The sequence below is a fragment of the Adiantum capillus-veneris genome, chromosome 10 (assembly GCF_014529385.1).
Source record: "Adiantum capillus-veneris isolate H3 chromosome 10, ASM1452938v2, whole genome shotgun sequence".
Lineage (NCBI taxonomy): Eukaryota > Viridiplantae > Streptophyta > Polypodiopsida > Polypodiales > Pteridaceae > Adiantum > Adiantum capillus-veneris.
The window spans coordinates 11,752,985-11,768,460 of record NC_140940.1 but is presented as its reverse complement, the minus strand read 5'-3'; the positions used below and the strand labels follow the sequence as shown (position 1 = coordinate 11,768,460).

At 41.8% G+C, this 15,476-nt stretch overlaps 1 protein-coding gene across 1 annotated transcript; it reads left to right on the top strand.

The window, feature by feature from the left end:
- Nucleotides 1–13,736: 13,736 nt before the first annotated feature.
- On the top strand, nt 13,737–14,482 carry LOC147448452 (photosystem II reaction center W protein, chloroplastic-like). The gene is made up of 2 exons (XM_086521064.1): nt 13,737–13,895; nt 14,053–14,482. Exons 1-2 carry the CDS (start codon nt 13,793–13,795, stop codon nt 14,358–14,360), a joined length of 411 nt encoding a protein of 136 aa, XP_086377190.1. The 5' UTR covers nt 13,737–13,792; the 3' UTR covers nt 14,361–14,482.
- The last annotated feature ends 994 nt before the right edge of the window (nt 14,483–15,476 follow it).

Sequence of the window (15,476 nt, the reverse complement as noted above, 5' to 3'; positions counted from 1 at the left end):
GCCGCAGTCTTTTTGGCTTGAGGCCATCATGTGTGCCACTTATGTACTTAACAGGTGTCCTACGAAAGCTTTGCAGTCTATTACTCCATATGAAGCATGGCATGATAGAAAGCCTTCTATTGAGCACATGCATGTTTTTGGCTGTTTAGCATATGCTTTGGTGCCACAAGTACAACGCAGAAAATTGGATGATAAGGCTGTCAAATGTATTTTTGTTGGTTATAGTGCTGAAAGCAAAGGTTACAGGTTCTATCATCCTCAAACAAAACGTATTCTGGTTTCACGGGATGTAATGTTTGTGGAAGATTCTGTTCAGACCTTGCTGTCATGTACTAGAGACAATAATGTAAGCTCACAGGACATTTATGACACTTTGTTGCCTCTTTTTAGTGGTGGAAATACGAATGTAAGTTCCAATGAGGAAAATGTACAGCCTATGGGGGTTTCTGAAAATGTACAGCCTATGGGGGTTTCTGAAAATGTTTTAGATCAGCCTATTACTGATGCAGATGTACATGATGTACTTGATGAGGAAAGGGCTGAAAATGAGCAGGCTAGAGGTATGCCAAAAATGGCTGGTGCACACTTTGCGTGATAGTAAATTGGATGCACCTTTGTCTAGTCGGACTCATTCAGGCTCTCGCCATGCATCTTATGCTTTAGTTTTTTATGCTTTGGCTGTGTCTAGTTTACATGATGTTGAGGAGCCTCTGTCTTTTTTGATGAAGCACAGAATTCGGAAAATTGGATGGTTGCCATGCAATCAGAATATGATGCACTTATAGAAAATGACACACGGACTTTATGTGATTTGCCTCCTAGCAAAAAGGCCATTGGTACGAAGTGGGTTTACAAGTTGAAACGCAAGCCGGATGGTGAAATCGATCGCCATAAGGCTCGACTTGTTGCAAAGGGTTATGCACAGCAAAAGGGCATAGATTATGAAGAGACTTTTTCTCCCACTTGTCGTATGACTACTGTGCCTTTTCCATGTGCATTGGCAGCTCATTTTGGTTGGGATGTACATCAATCAGACATTGTTACTGCTTTCTTGAATGGTCACATATTTGAGGAAGTTTATGTAACGCAGCCTCGCGGTTTTGTCATAAAAGGACAAGAGGATAAAAAGTGTGCAAATTTAAGAAGGCTTTGTATGGGTTGAAGCAATCTCCTCGTGCTTGGTATGAGAAATCTGACACTCATTTGGTCAAACAAGGCTTTTGTAACAGTCCAAAAGAAAGCACATTGTATGTAAAGCGTGAGGGTATTGTACTTCTCATTGTGGTTCTTTATGTCGATGATTTGCTGATCATTGGACCAAATGAGAGACATATTGCTGAATTTAAAGCTGATTTGAATTCTACTTTCAAGATGAAAGATTTGGGGCTATTGCATCATTACTTGGGTATACAGTTTAAGCAGTGTGATGGTGGTATTGCCTTGTGTCAGAAAAGTTACATAGAAACATTGCTATGTAAGTTTGGACTTGAGGATTGCAAACCTATTGCCACTCCCATGGAAACAGGTTTGAAGTTGAGTTTACATGATGCTGGTGATCCTGCTGATGTCACTTGTTACCAAACTGCTGTTGGCTTCCTCATTTATGTATGCAACACGAGGCCGAATATTCAGTTTGCAGTCTCACATGTCAGCAGATTTATGCATAGCCCAGGGTCTAAGCATTGGCAGGCTGTCAAGAGGATTTTCCGCTACCTTAGTGGCACTTTACATCTTGTCTTGTTTTATCCCAAGGGGGGATCATTGCCGCCATACTTACATGCTGGTTGTTTTGACACGCAAGTGTCCACAAGTGGTTTTTGTTTCATGCTTGGCAGTTCATGTATATCATGGTTGAGCAAGAAGAAACCTACTGTGGCCACTTCGAGTTGTGAGGCTGAGTACAGGGTAGTCTTCACAGCTACGGTTGAGTGTGTATGGCTCAGATGCCTTATGGCTGATTTGTGTGTTGGACAGGACACTGCCAACACTATCTACACTGACAGTCAAAGTGCATTGGCAGTTGCGAGGAACCCAGTTTTTCATGCTCGCACAAAGCACATTGAGGTGCATTACCACTATGTCAGGGAGAGGCTCTCAGCAGGAGAGATCAGCTTGGCTTATGTGCCAACACAGGACAACCTTGTAGATCTTTTCACAAATACATTGTCTCGTTAGCTTGAAGCTTTCCGCAAAGCTTTGGGCTTACTCCCCTTTGTGGACTGATCATGTCCTCAGGGCATGGCACTTCCCTTTACTTATGTGCCAACTCTCGTTCACCGCATCACTCCAGGGGGGATTTATTACCATATACATGTGGTAGTGATTGTGTGTGAACACACTAGGACCGCCGGGGCATTTTTTTCCTCTTTAGGAGGTTTTTTTCCCCGAGCATTGTATATACGCCCATCCCTCTAGGGCTATCTATATTTCCATTGCACACTAAGTAATACACTCTCAGTTTTGTGCCTTGAGCTTCCTTCGTCTTCTCCAAGCTGTGTGTGTTTCCCCTTAACCCTAATTCCAACACCTTGCACTTCAACATGGTATGCCTTATGATTGGAGTACTAAATGGGTTAAGCCTTTTCATAAAGGAGGGGATGTAAAGAATGTAAACAACTACCGGACTATAATGATTGGGTCTCTTATGGAAAAGTTGTTTGGGTGCATAGGTAATGGAGATGAAATTGAGTGATTGGGTTGAAGAGAATGAAAAGCGTGCAAAGGGACAAGCGGGTTTTCATCAATGCCATAGCACCATTGATCATCTTGTCACTCTTCGTGTTCTCATGGAGGAAAGTCGGTTGAAAGGCAAGCGATTGTATTTTTGTTTTGTGGACTTTAAGAAATCCTTTTGATATGATTCCACGTAACAATTTGTGGAGAAGGATGGAAGAACTCCAAGTACCAAGTGAGTTTATGCTTGCCGTTTCTCGAATCTATGAGAAGGTGATGTGTCAAATGTGCATGGGAAGAGAAATTTTAGAAATTTTTGTAAGCACTATTGGGGTTAAACAAGAATTTCCATTGTCACCAACTCTCTTTGGTCTATGCATTGATCAATTGGAACAAATGGTACTTGACTTTATGCAAGAAGAAGGCATTGAAGAGGTCATTATTTACAATGTGGTAATCATGATTTTGTTGTATATGGATGATATAGTGCTTCTAGCACACACTTTAGAAGATGCACAAAAGCTTATGGTTGTCCTTGAGAACTTTTGCTTGCAAGTGGGCTGATGTGTGTGAAAACACTAGGACCGCCGAGGCATTTTTTCCCTCTTTACGAGGTTTTCCCCCCCGTGCATTGTATATACGCCCATCACTCTAGGGCTATCTATCTTTCCAATGGCACACTAAGTAATATACTCTCAATTGTGTGCCTTGAGCTTCCTTCGTCTTCTCCAAGCTGTATGTGTTTCTCTGCAACCCTGGTATTAGAGTAGGTTGCGTCCTCCCGGGCTTAGTCGCCAGCAACTCTAGCACACGCTTGCTCATTTTCTCCGATTACAGTGAGCTTTGGCGAGCATTCATAGGTCAAAACTTTTGGGCGAGCTCGTAGAGAACAGTCTCCTCAGATTTCTAATTCGGGCTCATTTCAACCTCCGTTTCCACTACAAGCAGTACTGCACAGGCTATTTTGTCATTTTGTGCATAATTTTTGTCAGTGGTGTTTTCTGCATAATAGGTGTCTTACAGTCTTCTAAGTTTGTGCTATATAGCACATGTTGTTCCCGCTTCGTTTCTCCTCTTTTCAGGCAGTTTTCACATCAGGTGCAACATTTACCCATGGCTGACAACAACATAGATGTGTTCAAGATGTTTGCTGTTGAGGACAGATTGGATGGTGACAATTACCCTATGTGGGATTACATGATGCAACATGTTCTTGTGTCAAAGGGCGTCTGGAATATTGTGCAGGGCATTGATGTACGTCCTGGTTCTGAGGATGCAGGCGATGTTGAGGATGTGGCAGGTCTTGCTGCGAGGATTGCTGCTATTAGAGTTGTTTTGCCTACTGGTAGAACAATCTCATTGGGATGCAAAGGATGCGTAGGCTCATGCATTGATTGCGTGTGTCTGTGAAGCGCACCATTGTTCCTCAAATTCGTTCAGCAAAATCTGCAAAACAAGCTTGGGATATTTTGGTTGGTCTTTATGAAAGTCGCAATGAGCCTAAAATTGCTTTACTGCGTAAAGAGCTGGAATTGAAAATTATGCATGAGGAAGATGATATGGACACTTTCCTTGCTGGTGTCAAGGATATCAATGAGCAACTTATTTCTGCAAGTGAAGTCATTTCACACAGTTCCCTTGTGTAGACTGTTCTTGATGCCTTACCAGATTCTTACTAGACTTTTTCTAGTACTTGGAGGCTTATGACCCAAGGAAATCGTGAAGTTGTCAATTTTGATGCATTATGCACATTGCTGTTGCAAGAGTCACTTTCCAAAAACAGGACTAGACAGTGTGCAGTTGAACAGGATTTTATTGCTTCTCAAAGAAAGGGTGGTAACAACAATGCAGTCACTTCTTATGGTTCTGTTGTAAGTGGCAAAACTTCTGTTCCCAATGCTTCTGCTGGCAACACTTCGTCTGGAAATTCTGGTGATAAGGGCAAAAAGAAGATGCGTTGCCATTATTATAAAGCTAATGATCACTTGATCAAGCACTGTCCTAAGTTGAAGGCCAAAGAGGCTAAGAAGAAAGAGGGTGGTTCCACTGCAAATGCTGGTTCCACTACCAATGCAGCCATTGTTGAGTCTTCTGTGAAAGGAGACTATGATGCTAATGTTGATGCAGAATGGGCTTTTAGTGCAGAGTGCACTTACAATCTTGTTGTCCATGATGCATTCTTGTCAATTGCTGCAGATTCAAAATGTACTATGGGCACCCTCTGTTCCGATCCAGGGGGGGACTATATGTCTCATGAGTTTAATGCATTTCTGGCTAGTCATGGGATAAACACCTATACAGTGCCTTATACACCTCAGCAAAATGGTGTTGTTGAGAGGAAAAACAGGTCACTTACGGAAATGGCACGATTTATGGTCAAAAGTCAAGCTTTGCCGCATTCTTTTTGGCTTGAGGCCATCATGTGTGTCACTTATGTACTAAACAGGTGTCCTACGAAAGCTTTGTAGTCTATTACTCCATATGCAGCATGGCATGATAGAAAGCCTTCTATTGAGCACATGCGTGTTTTTGGCTGTTTGGCATATTCTTTGGTGCCACAAACACAACGTAGAACATTGGATGATAAGGTTGTCAAATGTATTTTTGTTGGTTATAGTGCTGAAAGCAAAGGTTATAGGTTGTATCATCCACGAACAAAGCGTATTTTGGTTTCACAAGATGTAGTGTTTGTGGAAGATTCTGTTCAGCCCTTGCTATCACGTACTAGAGACAGTAATGTAAGCTCACATGACATTTATGACACTTTGTTGCCTCTTTTCAGTGGTGGAAGTTCGAATTTAAATTCCAATGAGGCAAATGTACAACCTATGGGGGTTTCAAAACATGTTACAGATTAGCCTACTACTGATGCAGATGTACATGATGTACTTGATGAGGAAAGGACTGAAAATGACCAGGCTAGAGGTATGCCAAAATGGCTAGTGCATACATTACGTGACAGTAAATTGGATGCACCTTTGTCTGGTCGTACTCATTTAGGATCTCGCCATGCATCTTATGCATCAAATTGTTATTCTTTGGTTGTGTCTAGCTTACATGATGTTGAGGAACCTCTGTCTTTTGATGAAGCATATAATTCAAAAAATTGGATGGATGCCATGCAATCAAAATATGATGCACTTATAGAAAACGACACATGGACTTTATGTGATTTGCCTCCTAGCAAAAAGACCATTGGTACGAAGTGGGTTTACGAGTCGAAACGCAATCCGGATGGTGAGATCGATTGCAAAAAGGCTCGACTTGTTGCAAAGGGTTATGCACAGCGAAAAGGCATAGATTATGAAGAGACTTTTTCTCCCACTTGTCGTACGACTACTGTCCATTTTCTGTGTGCATTGACAGCTCATTTTGGTTGGGATGTACATCAATCAAACATTGTTACTGCTTTCTTGAATGGTGACATATTTAAGGAAGTTTATGTAACGCAGCCTCGCGGTTTTGTCATAAAAGGACAAGAGGACAAAGTGTGCAGATGTAAGAAGGCTTTGTATGGGTTGCAGCAATCTCCTCGTGCTTGGTATGAGGTCAAACAAGGATTTTGTAACAGTCCAACAGAAATCAATTGTAGGGAAAGCGTGAGGGTGATGTACTTCTCATTGTGGTTCTTTATGTAGATGATTTGCTGATCACTGGGCCAAATGAGAGACATATTACTCAATTTAAGGTTGATTTGAATTCTACTTTCAAGATGACAGATTTGGGGCTGTTGCATCATTACTTGGGTATACAGTTTAAGCAGTGTGATTGTGGTATTGCCTCGTGTCAAAAAAGTTACATAGAGACATTGCTATGTAAGTTTGGACTTGAGGATTGCAAACCTATTGCCACTCCCATGGAAACAGGTTTGAAGTTGAGTCTACATGATGCTGGCGTCCTGCCGATGTCACTCTTTACCAAACTGTTGTTGGCTGCCTCATTTTATGTATGCAACACAAGGCCGGATATTCAGTTTGCAGTCTCACAGGTAGCAGATTTATGCATAGCCAAAGGTCTAAGGACTGGCAGGCTGTCAAGAGGATTTTTTGCTACCTTAGTGGCACTTTACATCTTGGCTTGTTTTATCCCAAGGGGGGATCATTGCCGCCAGACTTACATGCTTTTTTAGACTCAGATTGGGCTGGTTATTTTGACACACGAGTCTCCACAAGTGGTTTTTGTTTCATGCTTGGCAGTTCACGTATATCATGGTTGAGCAAGAAGCAACCTACTGTGGCCACTTCGATTTGTGAGGCTGAGTATAGGGAAATCTTCACAGCTACGGTTGAGTGTGCATGGCTCAGACGCCTTATGGATGATTTGGGTGTTGGATAGGACACTGCCAACACTATCTACATTGACAGTCAGAGTGCATTGGCAATTGCGAGGAACCCAGTTTTTCATGCTCGCACAAAGCACATTGAGGTGCATTACCACTATGTCAGGGAGAGGCTCTCAGCAGGAGAGATCAACTTGGCTTATGTGCCAACACAGGACAACCTTGCAGACCTTTTCACAAAGGCATTGTCTCGTGAGAAGCTTGAATCTTTCCGCAAAGCTTTGGGTTGACTCCCCTTTGTGGACTGATTATGTCCTCAAGGCATGGCACTTCCCTTTACTCATGTGCCGCTCTTGTTCACCGCATCACTCCAGGAGGGATTTGATACCATATACATGTGGTAGTGATGTATGTGAACACACTAGGACTGTCGAGGCATTTTTCCCCTCTTTAGGAGGTTTTTTCCCCCGTGCATTGTATATACGCCCATCACTCTAGGGCTATCTATCTTTCCATTGGCACACTAAGTAATATGCTCTCAGTTGTGTGCCTTGAGATTCCTTCATCTTCTCCAAGTTGTATGCGTTTCTCTGCAACCCTAATTCCAACACTTCAGACCGATAAATCTTGCCCTTCTAGACTTTGTTTGATGCACTATAACTTTTGACTAGCTTCATACATCACCCACTACCTCTGTAAACCTTGTTGGGCTTCAAAAAACATCAGATGGCACCTTTTCCAATGCAGTCAAATCGCCAAAGACCTGGCCCCCAACAAAACTTCACAACCTTATATCTTGGCATCCGTGACTCACATTACCAATCTAAAAAGACCAATAGGCTCCATAATTCAAGCATTATGCAACTATCCGGTTTCGGACTACCTGGCACCACCTTCCCTGTCCATCTTAGATCTGCAATGTATTGCACCTTCAACCTCAAATATCTTGGACTCTGCAACTCAGTTTGATGAGCCGTCTGGGCTTGCTCCTTGAACATTTCAAGTTCTAGCTTCTCAAGCCAAAAACCAGCCTTGTGATCCTCCTTCACTTGCTATCCCATATGGCCCTTTTTGTAGCCCTTTTTCCCTATAAAACGGCATAAAGCATACATTCTTGTTGCTACTTGTCTGCCCAGGATCTTTGTAGCTGCTCCAGCACTTTGTCCTACACCTGCTAGCATATCCATACCTGCTTGTGCCACCTTCTATGGTCGACCAACTTTGGCTGCACCACTGTCTTGATGGGGGGAACGTGGTAGCCACTTGTGGAGGTTCAACATGCCCTCCCTTTTCCCCCCTAAAATTTTTCCTTGTAGGGAGAGACCATCCTCCCTCCTCCTCTCCAAGAGGTGCTGGTGGTCAGGTCGTGTTGTGTATCTTTTGAAGTTGGGCATTGTGGTGTCTCTCAATCACGATAGTATCTATTGATCTCAGTTTGTATGATCTGTTGTGGATGTATAGGTGTTGAGGGATCACGAGCTTTTCAACTATTGGTCTCCTCAGGTTCTTTTTAATGTTTATTCTGTATTGTTGGCTGTATTGGACATCTCTGATTTGGTGTGAAAGGGTCAAGGGTGCTGCTGGCATCCAATGTGATTTAGTTCAGCATTATGTGTTTGTAGTGGGTTTTTTGGCTTTCTTGTAGAAAGCTTGATTATCCGCTCATATATGTTTGTGCTTTTGAACAACATGTAATTCTATTTGCCTCCTTGGCTAGTGTTGAGTAGGGAGTTTGGATATATTTGGTTCTAGCTTTTATAATTTATCTCAACTCTCTCTTTTTGAGAGAGGTTTTTTTTTCATCAAAAGAAGCATTGCTTTTACCTTTTGCGTTAGTTAAAATTCCAAAGTCATTTTATGATTTATTTTCATGAAGGACGGTTGGTTGTAAAAGTCCTCACATGCTAATTGGATATTTTGGCAATCAATGCCACATTTTGAACATAATATTGGAAAGATGAACTTACAAGAGGGAACTCTCCCGTTACTTGCACAATCAAATATATAATTTTACTCTCTCTTTTTGCAAAATGAGGGGGGAGAGCTAGTTAGAATTTCGGGATTTTAGAATTTTAGTTAACTAAAACTCGGCAGGCCTCTTGATGCAATTACTTGTTGTAGTAGTGTTCATGATTTTTTCTTCATAGCTCCAATAAGTTTATATATACATAAAGGTACATAGATTTTCATGTCTTGTTGTTTCCTATTTTAGGTTATGGATTACCAAAGTAATATGGTGGATATGGTCCTTGTGGGTTGATACATGAACGAACACACACACACACACACACACACACACATCCACATGCATGTCCTAAATGTTGTAGATTTATAGTGGATTGCATCCATAGTGTTAGTGACATAACAAATGCGCACTTAATCAACTACCCTATTTAGGTCTCCCCAATCTCGGGAAAATAACAATTCTTTCAAGACATATTAAGTGCATAAGTGAAGGGTGAGTTTAGGAAATGAAAAGAGAGATGAAGGTGTATAGTCAAAAGACATATGAAGATGGAAAGTCAAAGGAAATTTTGTGTCCATATAAATAGGTGTTTCTCTTCTCCTTTATTGTTTCTTTCCGTTTTCTTCTCTTTAAAGGGTCCTCTCTTTCTCTCTCTCTCTCTCTCTCTCACACACACACACACAATGTTGTGTCCGTCCTTTCTAGCAAATGCTATTGCAAATCTATGTGATTCGTCATTGCCCGTAACTTTGTGCTATAGACTAGCGCATCTTTTTTGTTGATATTAAGAGAATCTTTGAGTTAGGAATACTTTTTATTTTTTTTGAAGCCATGAGGATCACCTTTCAATATACTAATGACATTTTTGTGAAGAAAATGACAATAGACATAACTTGATTAGCCCATAGCTTGAAACAAAGTGCTCTCATACAATGTGTGTAGTGAGGGAGCCTTTAACGGGGAAGATAGGATAGCTAGGGCTCCTTGTGATTGAGGGATAATTTATGGACTAATGGAGGGAGTCATGGGGATGATTGAGGCATCAAATTCATAACTAATGGCCAGAGGTGTGTAAAAGTGGTAAGACTCCATGTGACAAAAAGTGCACACCTCATCGGAATAAACATGAAAATCCAGAGAGGGTACACATTGAAGGAACAAGGGGTCCTCTTCTTCACAAGCCTCCCTAGAACTCTTTCTGACTGACAACAAGATGACATCATGAAAGTGGTCCTTGAGACAACATGTCTTATGTAGAGGCTACAACATGCCTCCCTATAGCAAACACATGGACCAGAAAACAACACATGGCTTTCCATAGAAACATAGGTACCTTGACAACAACAAGGGAACATACAACACAAAAAAATATACATGATTTAAGAAATTAAGTGTTTGTGAAACACTGCATGAGTACTGGGCTATTATGCCAAAGGCCATGATGGACAAACAAGGTGGCCAGTGGAAAGGGCTCGAGGTGCATGACAAGCTACTTGCCCCTCGATGGGCTAGCTTGAAACTTGGGGGTATGATGGACAACCTCGCTTGGAAATGCAAGAAAGCAACGAAGTCACTAGAATGAAGAGAGCTAACAAGGTATTTTCACAATTTGGTAACTCACTGGTCCCCTTGGCTCTCTAAGGCGAGAAGCATCCGTTTGAACCCATATTGGAGGGAAGTTGCTAGAATGATCAGTAACAAAGTAATCCAATGACTGGACCAATTTTGGGATTGCAACAACAGTAGGTGAAAAGAAACAAACCAAATGACTCTCCAATTTAAACTCAAGGGGACTGAAAGACCGATGATCACCAGAGCCCTATAAACTTGACAGTTGATGTCTACCTAATTGTGAGTCCAAGTTTGAGTGGAAATCATGGTGGTGGCCCAAGGACAGACATTTCCTGAAACTGCAAAACAAGAAGTGTACCACACCCTTATGTTTTCAACGGATAGGTTCTCCCCATTGAACAAGCAATGGGGTAAGCATTGGCCCGAGTCAAGATGGTGGAAGGCAGTAGTGAAGAACATCTGGTGCCCTCAATGGCCGCATGTGATGAAGGTCTTTTCATGGAAGGTACTATGGGGAGCCTTACCAACGGTGGTGAAGGATTGTACTAGGGATATTGGTCCGGATAGAGGCTCACAATGCAGAACATCTAGTGAAGACCTCCCAGATCTTTTCAAGGACTTCCTGGTGATTTGAAGCCTAGTAGGAAAGATTTGCAAATGGGTTCAAAAGACCTAGAATTCTTTAAGAACGATCGATTTACTGACTTATTTGAACAAGGGTGTGGGCCCTATCTCTATCTTGGGGTGGCGCCCCTTTCAGCTGATGCAACTATGGTCTATGAAAGATGTCATGGCTCGGCACGAGCATGACATGAAATTGTATTGTTTGGTTTTGATAATATAAATCCACTCACCATTGTGAATTTTGCAAAAAAGAAAGAAAGAAGATAAGTGTTTGGATTATCTCCTTTGTTCTTGTAGAAGCATTGCCACATTCATGGCACCTCCTCTCCTTGGAAGAGACAGCATAGGCCCCACTGGTGGAGCCCTCTTCTTCTTCACTAAATGTAGTAGTCCTAGAGTTTGGTACTCTCTTTTTCTTCTTCTTCTTCTTGACGGCATCCTCAAGGTGTAGAATAGTCACCTTGTTGTTATGGACAATCTGTATTTGTTCAAAGTGCTTGTTGCTATGAAGGTCTTTGAGCATCACAACAACGTTGCCATCTTCTTCAACAATGTACTCCAATTTTTTCAAGTGAGTGTAAATAGAGCTCAACATATTGACAAGGCTAGATACATCTACTCCTTCCCACAACATCAAACCAAAGAAAGACATTTTCTAAGGCATCTTATAATACTTGGCTTTGGACCAAAAAAAACTCTCCAACTTTGCCAAGCTTCAAAAGCCGTTTCGACAGTGTCCACCAACTTATGAAGAAATTTTCCATCCACAACAGTGAGAATGATTTCTGGTATGTGCTCATCTCTTTTTTGAGAAAATGAGCTTGAGAAGTCTTATTTTGGAAGGTCTCATTTGTCCCCATGGGTTTAACAACACAATAGTGAGAAGAAATGAATGTTCAAGCAATGAAGGATTTTCTCGTCCACAATAGTGACTGCAAGTATGTGTTGGAAGGTCTCATTTGTCCCCCTTTGGGGTGTGTTTAACAACATTCAGAAGGTTATTATTCATAATCTAACCTATATTATTGACCTGCCAAGGATGTAATCCAAAGACTTTGCTTTTGGATATTCCTTACACATTAGTGATGCCCCATGTAAGTGACGAGGGGTCTTATCCTATACAAGGAGGGCAATATCTACCTGCATTATAAGAGAATCGATATGAGATCATCATAACAAGTGTAAACAAGAGCATACATATTACAGGAGGGATCGAGGCCCATCTGCAATGCTCTATAACATAGCTTAAACACACTTACTCAAATCACTAATGAAAGTGGGTTGATATATTGATACTACCGAACATGACTTGATTAATCCACAACGTGATATAAAGTGGTCTCAACAATGTATGTAGCAAAGGAGCCACCCATAGGAAAGATGGGTAGCTAGGGTTGCCTATGACATAGTGATGCTTAACCAACTAATGGTGGGAATCATGGGGCTAATTGAAGGTTGGAATCCATGGTCCATACATGAGGTTAAAGGTGGATAAAAGGGATAGGACTCCATGTGACAATGGGTGCACACCTCATGGGTATACACATGTCTGGATGACAATCTAGAGAAGATACACATAGAAGCCCAACAAGAAGGGTAGAGAGAGAGAACCTCCAGAAGTTTTGCCTTATACATGTGTGCTTTGATGAGTCCTTTTTGAAGTTCATGATGCTGCTTTGTGCTCCTTAGAATGACAAAAGAAGAGTGGCTGGAGTGTTGTTAGTACATTTTGTTAGTGACCTATGTGGACACACTTAGAACCGTTGGCATTTCTTTCCCTCATTAAGAGCCTTTTCTTCGCTTGTTTCCTAGTACAAAATATATATCATTCTATAGCCAATTAATTTATGTATTTGTACACCAAGCAATCCTAGTTTTTGTTGTGTGCAAGATTTGTGTATACTTGCAACCTTAACTCTAACAATTGGTTCAAGAGCAGGTTTTGGCTTCTTGGGCAGTCTTTATGATATCCTTCCTTGCTTCACTATCTCGAGTCACGGTCCTCTTCGATGAAACATATGTATCTACATATTCATTTGAGCTCATTTAATACTCTATTTCCTGTATAAGGAGCAATCTTGCACCGAACTGTAAAAACATTAACATTGTAGATTTGTGCAAAGCAGGCATCATGTGTTCTTCTTATGTAGATTGTGCTTGTAGTACACAATGTTTTTTTTGCAGTTTCTTCTCTATACAGGTAACAATTGGATTGGGTGTAATCGATCGCCATAGTTTGTAACAATGATGTTTTCCAAATATTGCCTATAGAGGACAATTGAGATGGAGACAATTGAGATAGAGAGAGAATATTGATAGATTCTTCTCTCAATTTCTTTCTCAAGAAGGGTATCACCTACTTGATGGATCTTGACTTGGTGAGAAAGATGGGCCAAAAATAAATGTACAAAAGTGGCTAATCGAACGGAAACCGTTCACCGATAATCTATGTATGTACACTTTTGTCGTCACCGGAACGATCAACTAAACACGTGCTCTCTCTCTCTCTCTCTCTCTCTCTCTCTCTCTCTCTCTCTCTCTAAAATGTAGGTAGTGAGAAACAGTGTGGCTATGGCACGTGTCCACAGGAATTTAATCAGTGGCGAAGGATCAAGGACCCTATCTCATCGGCTGAAGTTCTTGTTCTCAGCCGGGCTTGCTACTTCTTACTGCGAGCCATGGCAGCTGCGATGTCCACATCCCTATCTACGATTTCTTCGTCTTTAATCGGGCAGTCACCGGATGCTACAAAGTTGAGAGCTCCAGCGCGAGCCATTGCAGGTCTCTCTCTCTCTCTCTCTCTCTCTCTCTCTCTCTCTCTCTCTCTCTACACACACACACACACACGCACACACACAGAGACACAAAATTGCCTGTGTGTGGCTTGCAAAAGAGGCATTCCAAGAAGCCCTACTGACTAGCCGCAACTTGGATGCAGGCCTTCCAGCTTTCCCAACTTTTCACATCTCGAACTCCTCACAAAGGCAAGAAAAGAAGGGGAGTTCTGCAGGTGAACAGGTGGCATTGCCTGCTGCAGTGCTTGTGGCTGCGGTTGCGCAAGGGGGGTCTGCGATTGCCTTGGTGGATGATCGGCTGTCAACGGAGGGTACTGGCCTTGGTCTTGGAGTTAGCAATCCTTTGCTCATCTGGATCCTCCTTGGTGTTGCAACCCTAATCTGGGCCCTTTTCTTTGTATATTCGTCCCGCCTCCCCCCTGGCGATGATGACTCGGGTCTCTCATTGTAGGGCTGCCTCCATGCATGTGCCCTTCAATTGCTTTGTATGAAATGCATAGACTGTGAAAACTTCAAGAAAAGGGACTGATAATGAGTGCATGTTCTTCAATTGAAATTATTGTTGTTGAAGAACATTATGGGTGGAATGATTTGTTTTTTGCTAAAATGGTAATGAGAATTATGGAAGTTTAACAGGTGCAAAACCAATGGTAGGGCTATGGTCGGTCTGACATTACAAACAAAATATCTGATGCTTTTGCCGTTATTGCTAGCAGGAATCGGTTTTTGAGCATGCACGCTTTGACATTGTTTATGTGGGCGGTGCAACATCTGCAATCGTTGCATTAACCTCTTTCTTACGAGTCACTTTAACCTTAAGCTGATGATATCGTTTGATGAGATGATGATTTTGTCCGACATGCCATCTCATACTTTTGTTTCACCATCATTTAGCATTTTGTGCGTCCTGAATCAGGAGATTTCTCTCAGCAACAGGGTACTTTTGTAGTTGACAGCAATCACTTATGTGGTCTCTTTGAGAACTTCTTTTGTGAGCTAATCATCGAGGCTCTTTAAGTGACTTCCATGGTAGTCCTACGTTTTGTCCGTTTTCGGTTATTCTCACTTGCAATGTGGTCTTACACGCATAGTTAATCTTCGTGTGTGTGATGTACGCTTCTTCGATGGAAAGTGTAGCTCTCTATCTTTGTACTTTGTAAAAGACTTTTGAAGCACGCAGGTAGTGGCAACTTCGTTTGCTGGAGGTTCCAAGAGCACTTACTCGTGCAAATCTTCTCTAGGCCTACATAATTGTAACTTGAAATCTCCTAGTGACCTGGGGTGACTCCAACAAGCCAAAGTGCTTGGTTTGCCAATGGTATTTGCTCTTGCGGAGGTGGTTGGACTCTTCTTTTGTTAATGGTATTAACCGAAGTCTTTGCTGTTGCCGAGGTTGTTGGATACTTCTTTGGTTTTGGCAGTCCTGATTCATTTAACCGTAATGTAGAGTTCCTAAGTTCATTCTTGCCTGCTAAAACATGCCTTTGAGGAGCAGAAGAAAGGCATACAGATTTCTGTATGCTATTCTTTTGTGTTGAATATCAGTTCTTGCAATTAGGACCTTATT

Coding starts and splice junctions, on each gene's coding strand:
- LOC147448452 (XM_086521064.1), top strand. CDS start 13,793: ATGGCAGCTGCGATGTCCACATCCCTATCTACGATTTCTTCGTCTTTA. Junction 13,896..14,052: donor TCCAGCGCGAGCCATTGCAG/GTCTCTCTCTCT, acceptor ACTTGGATGCAG/GCCTTCCAGCTTTCCCAACT.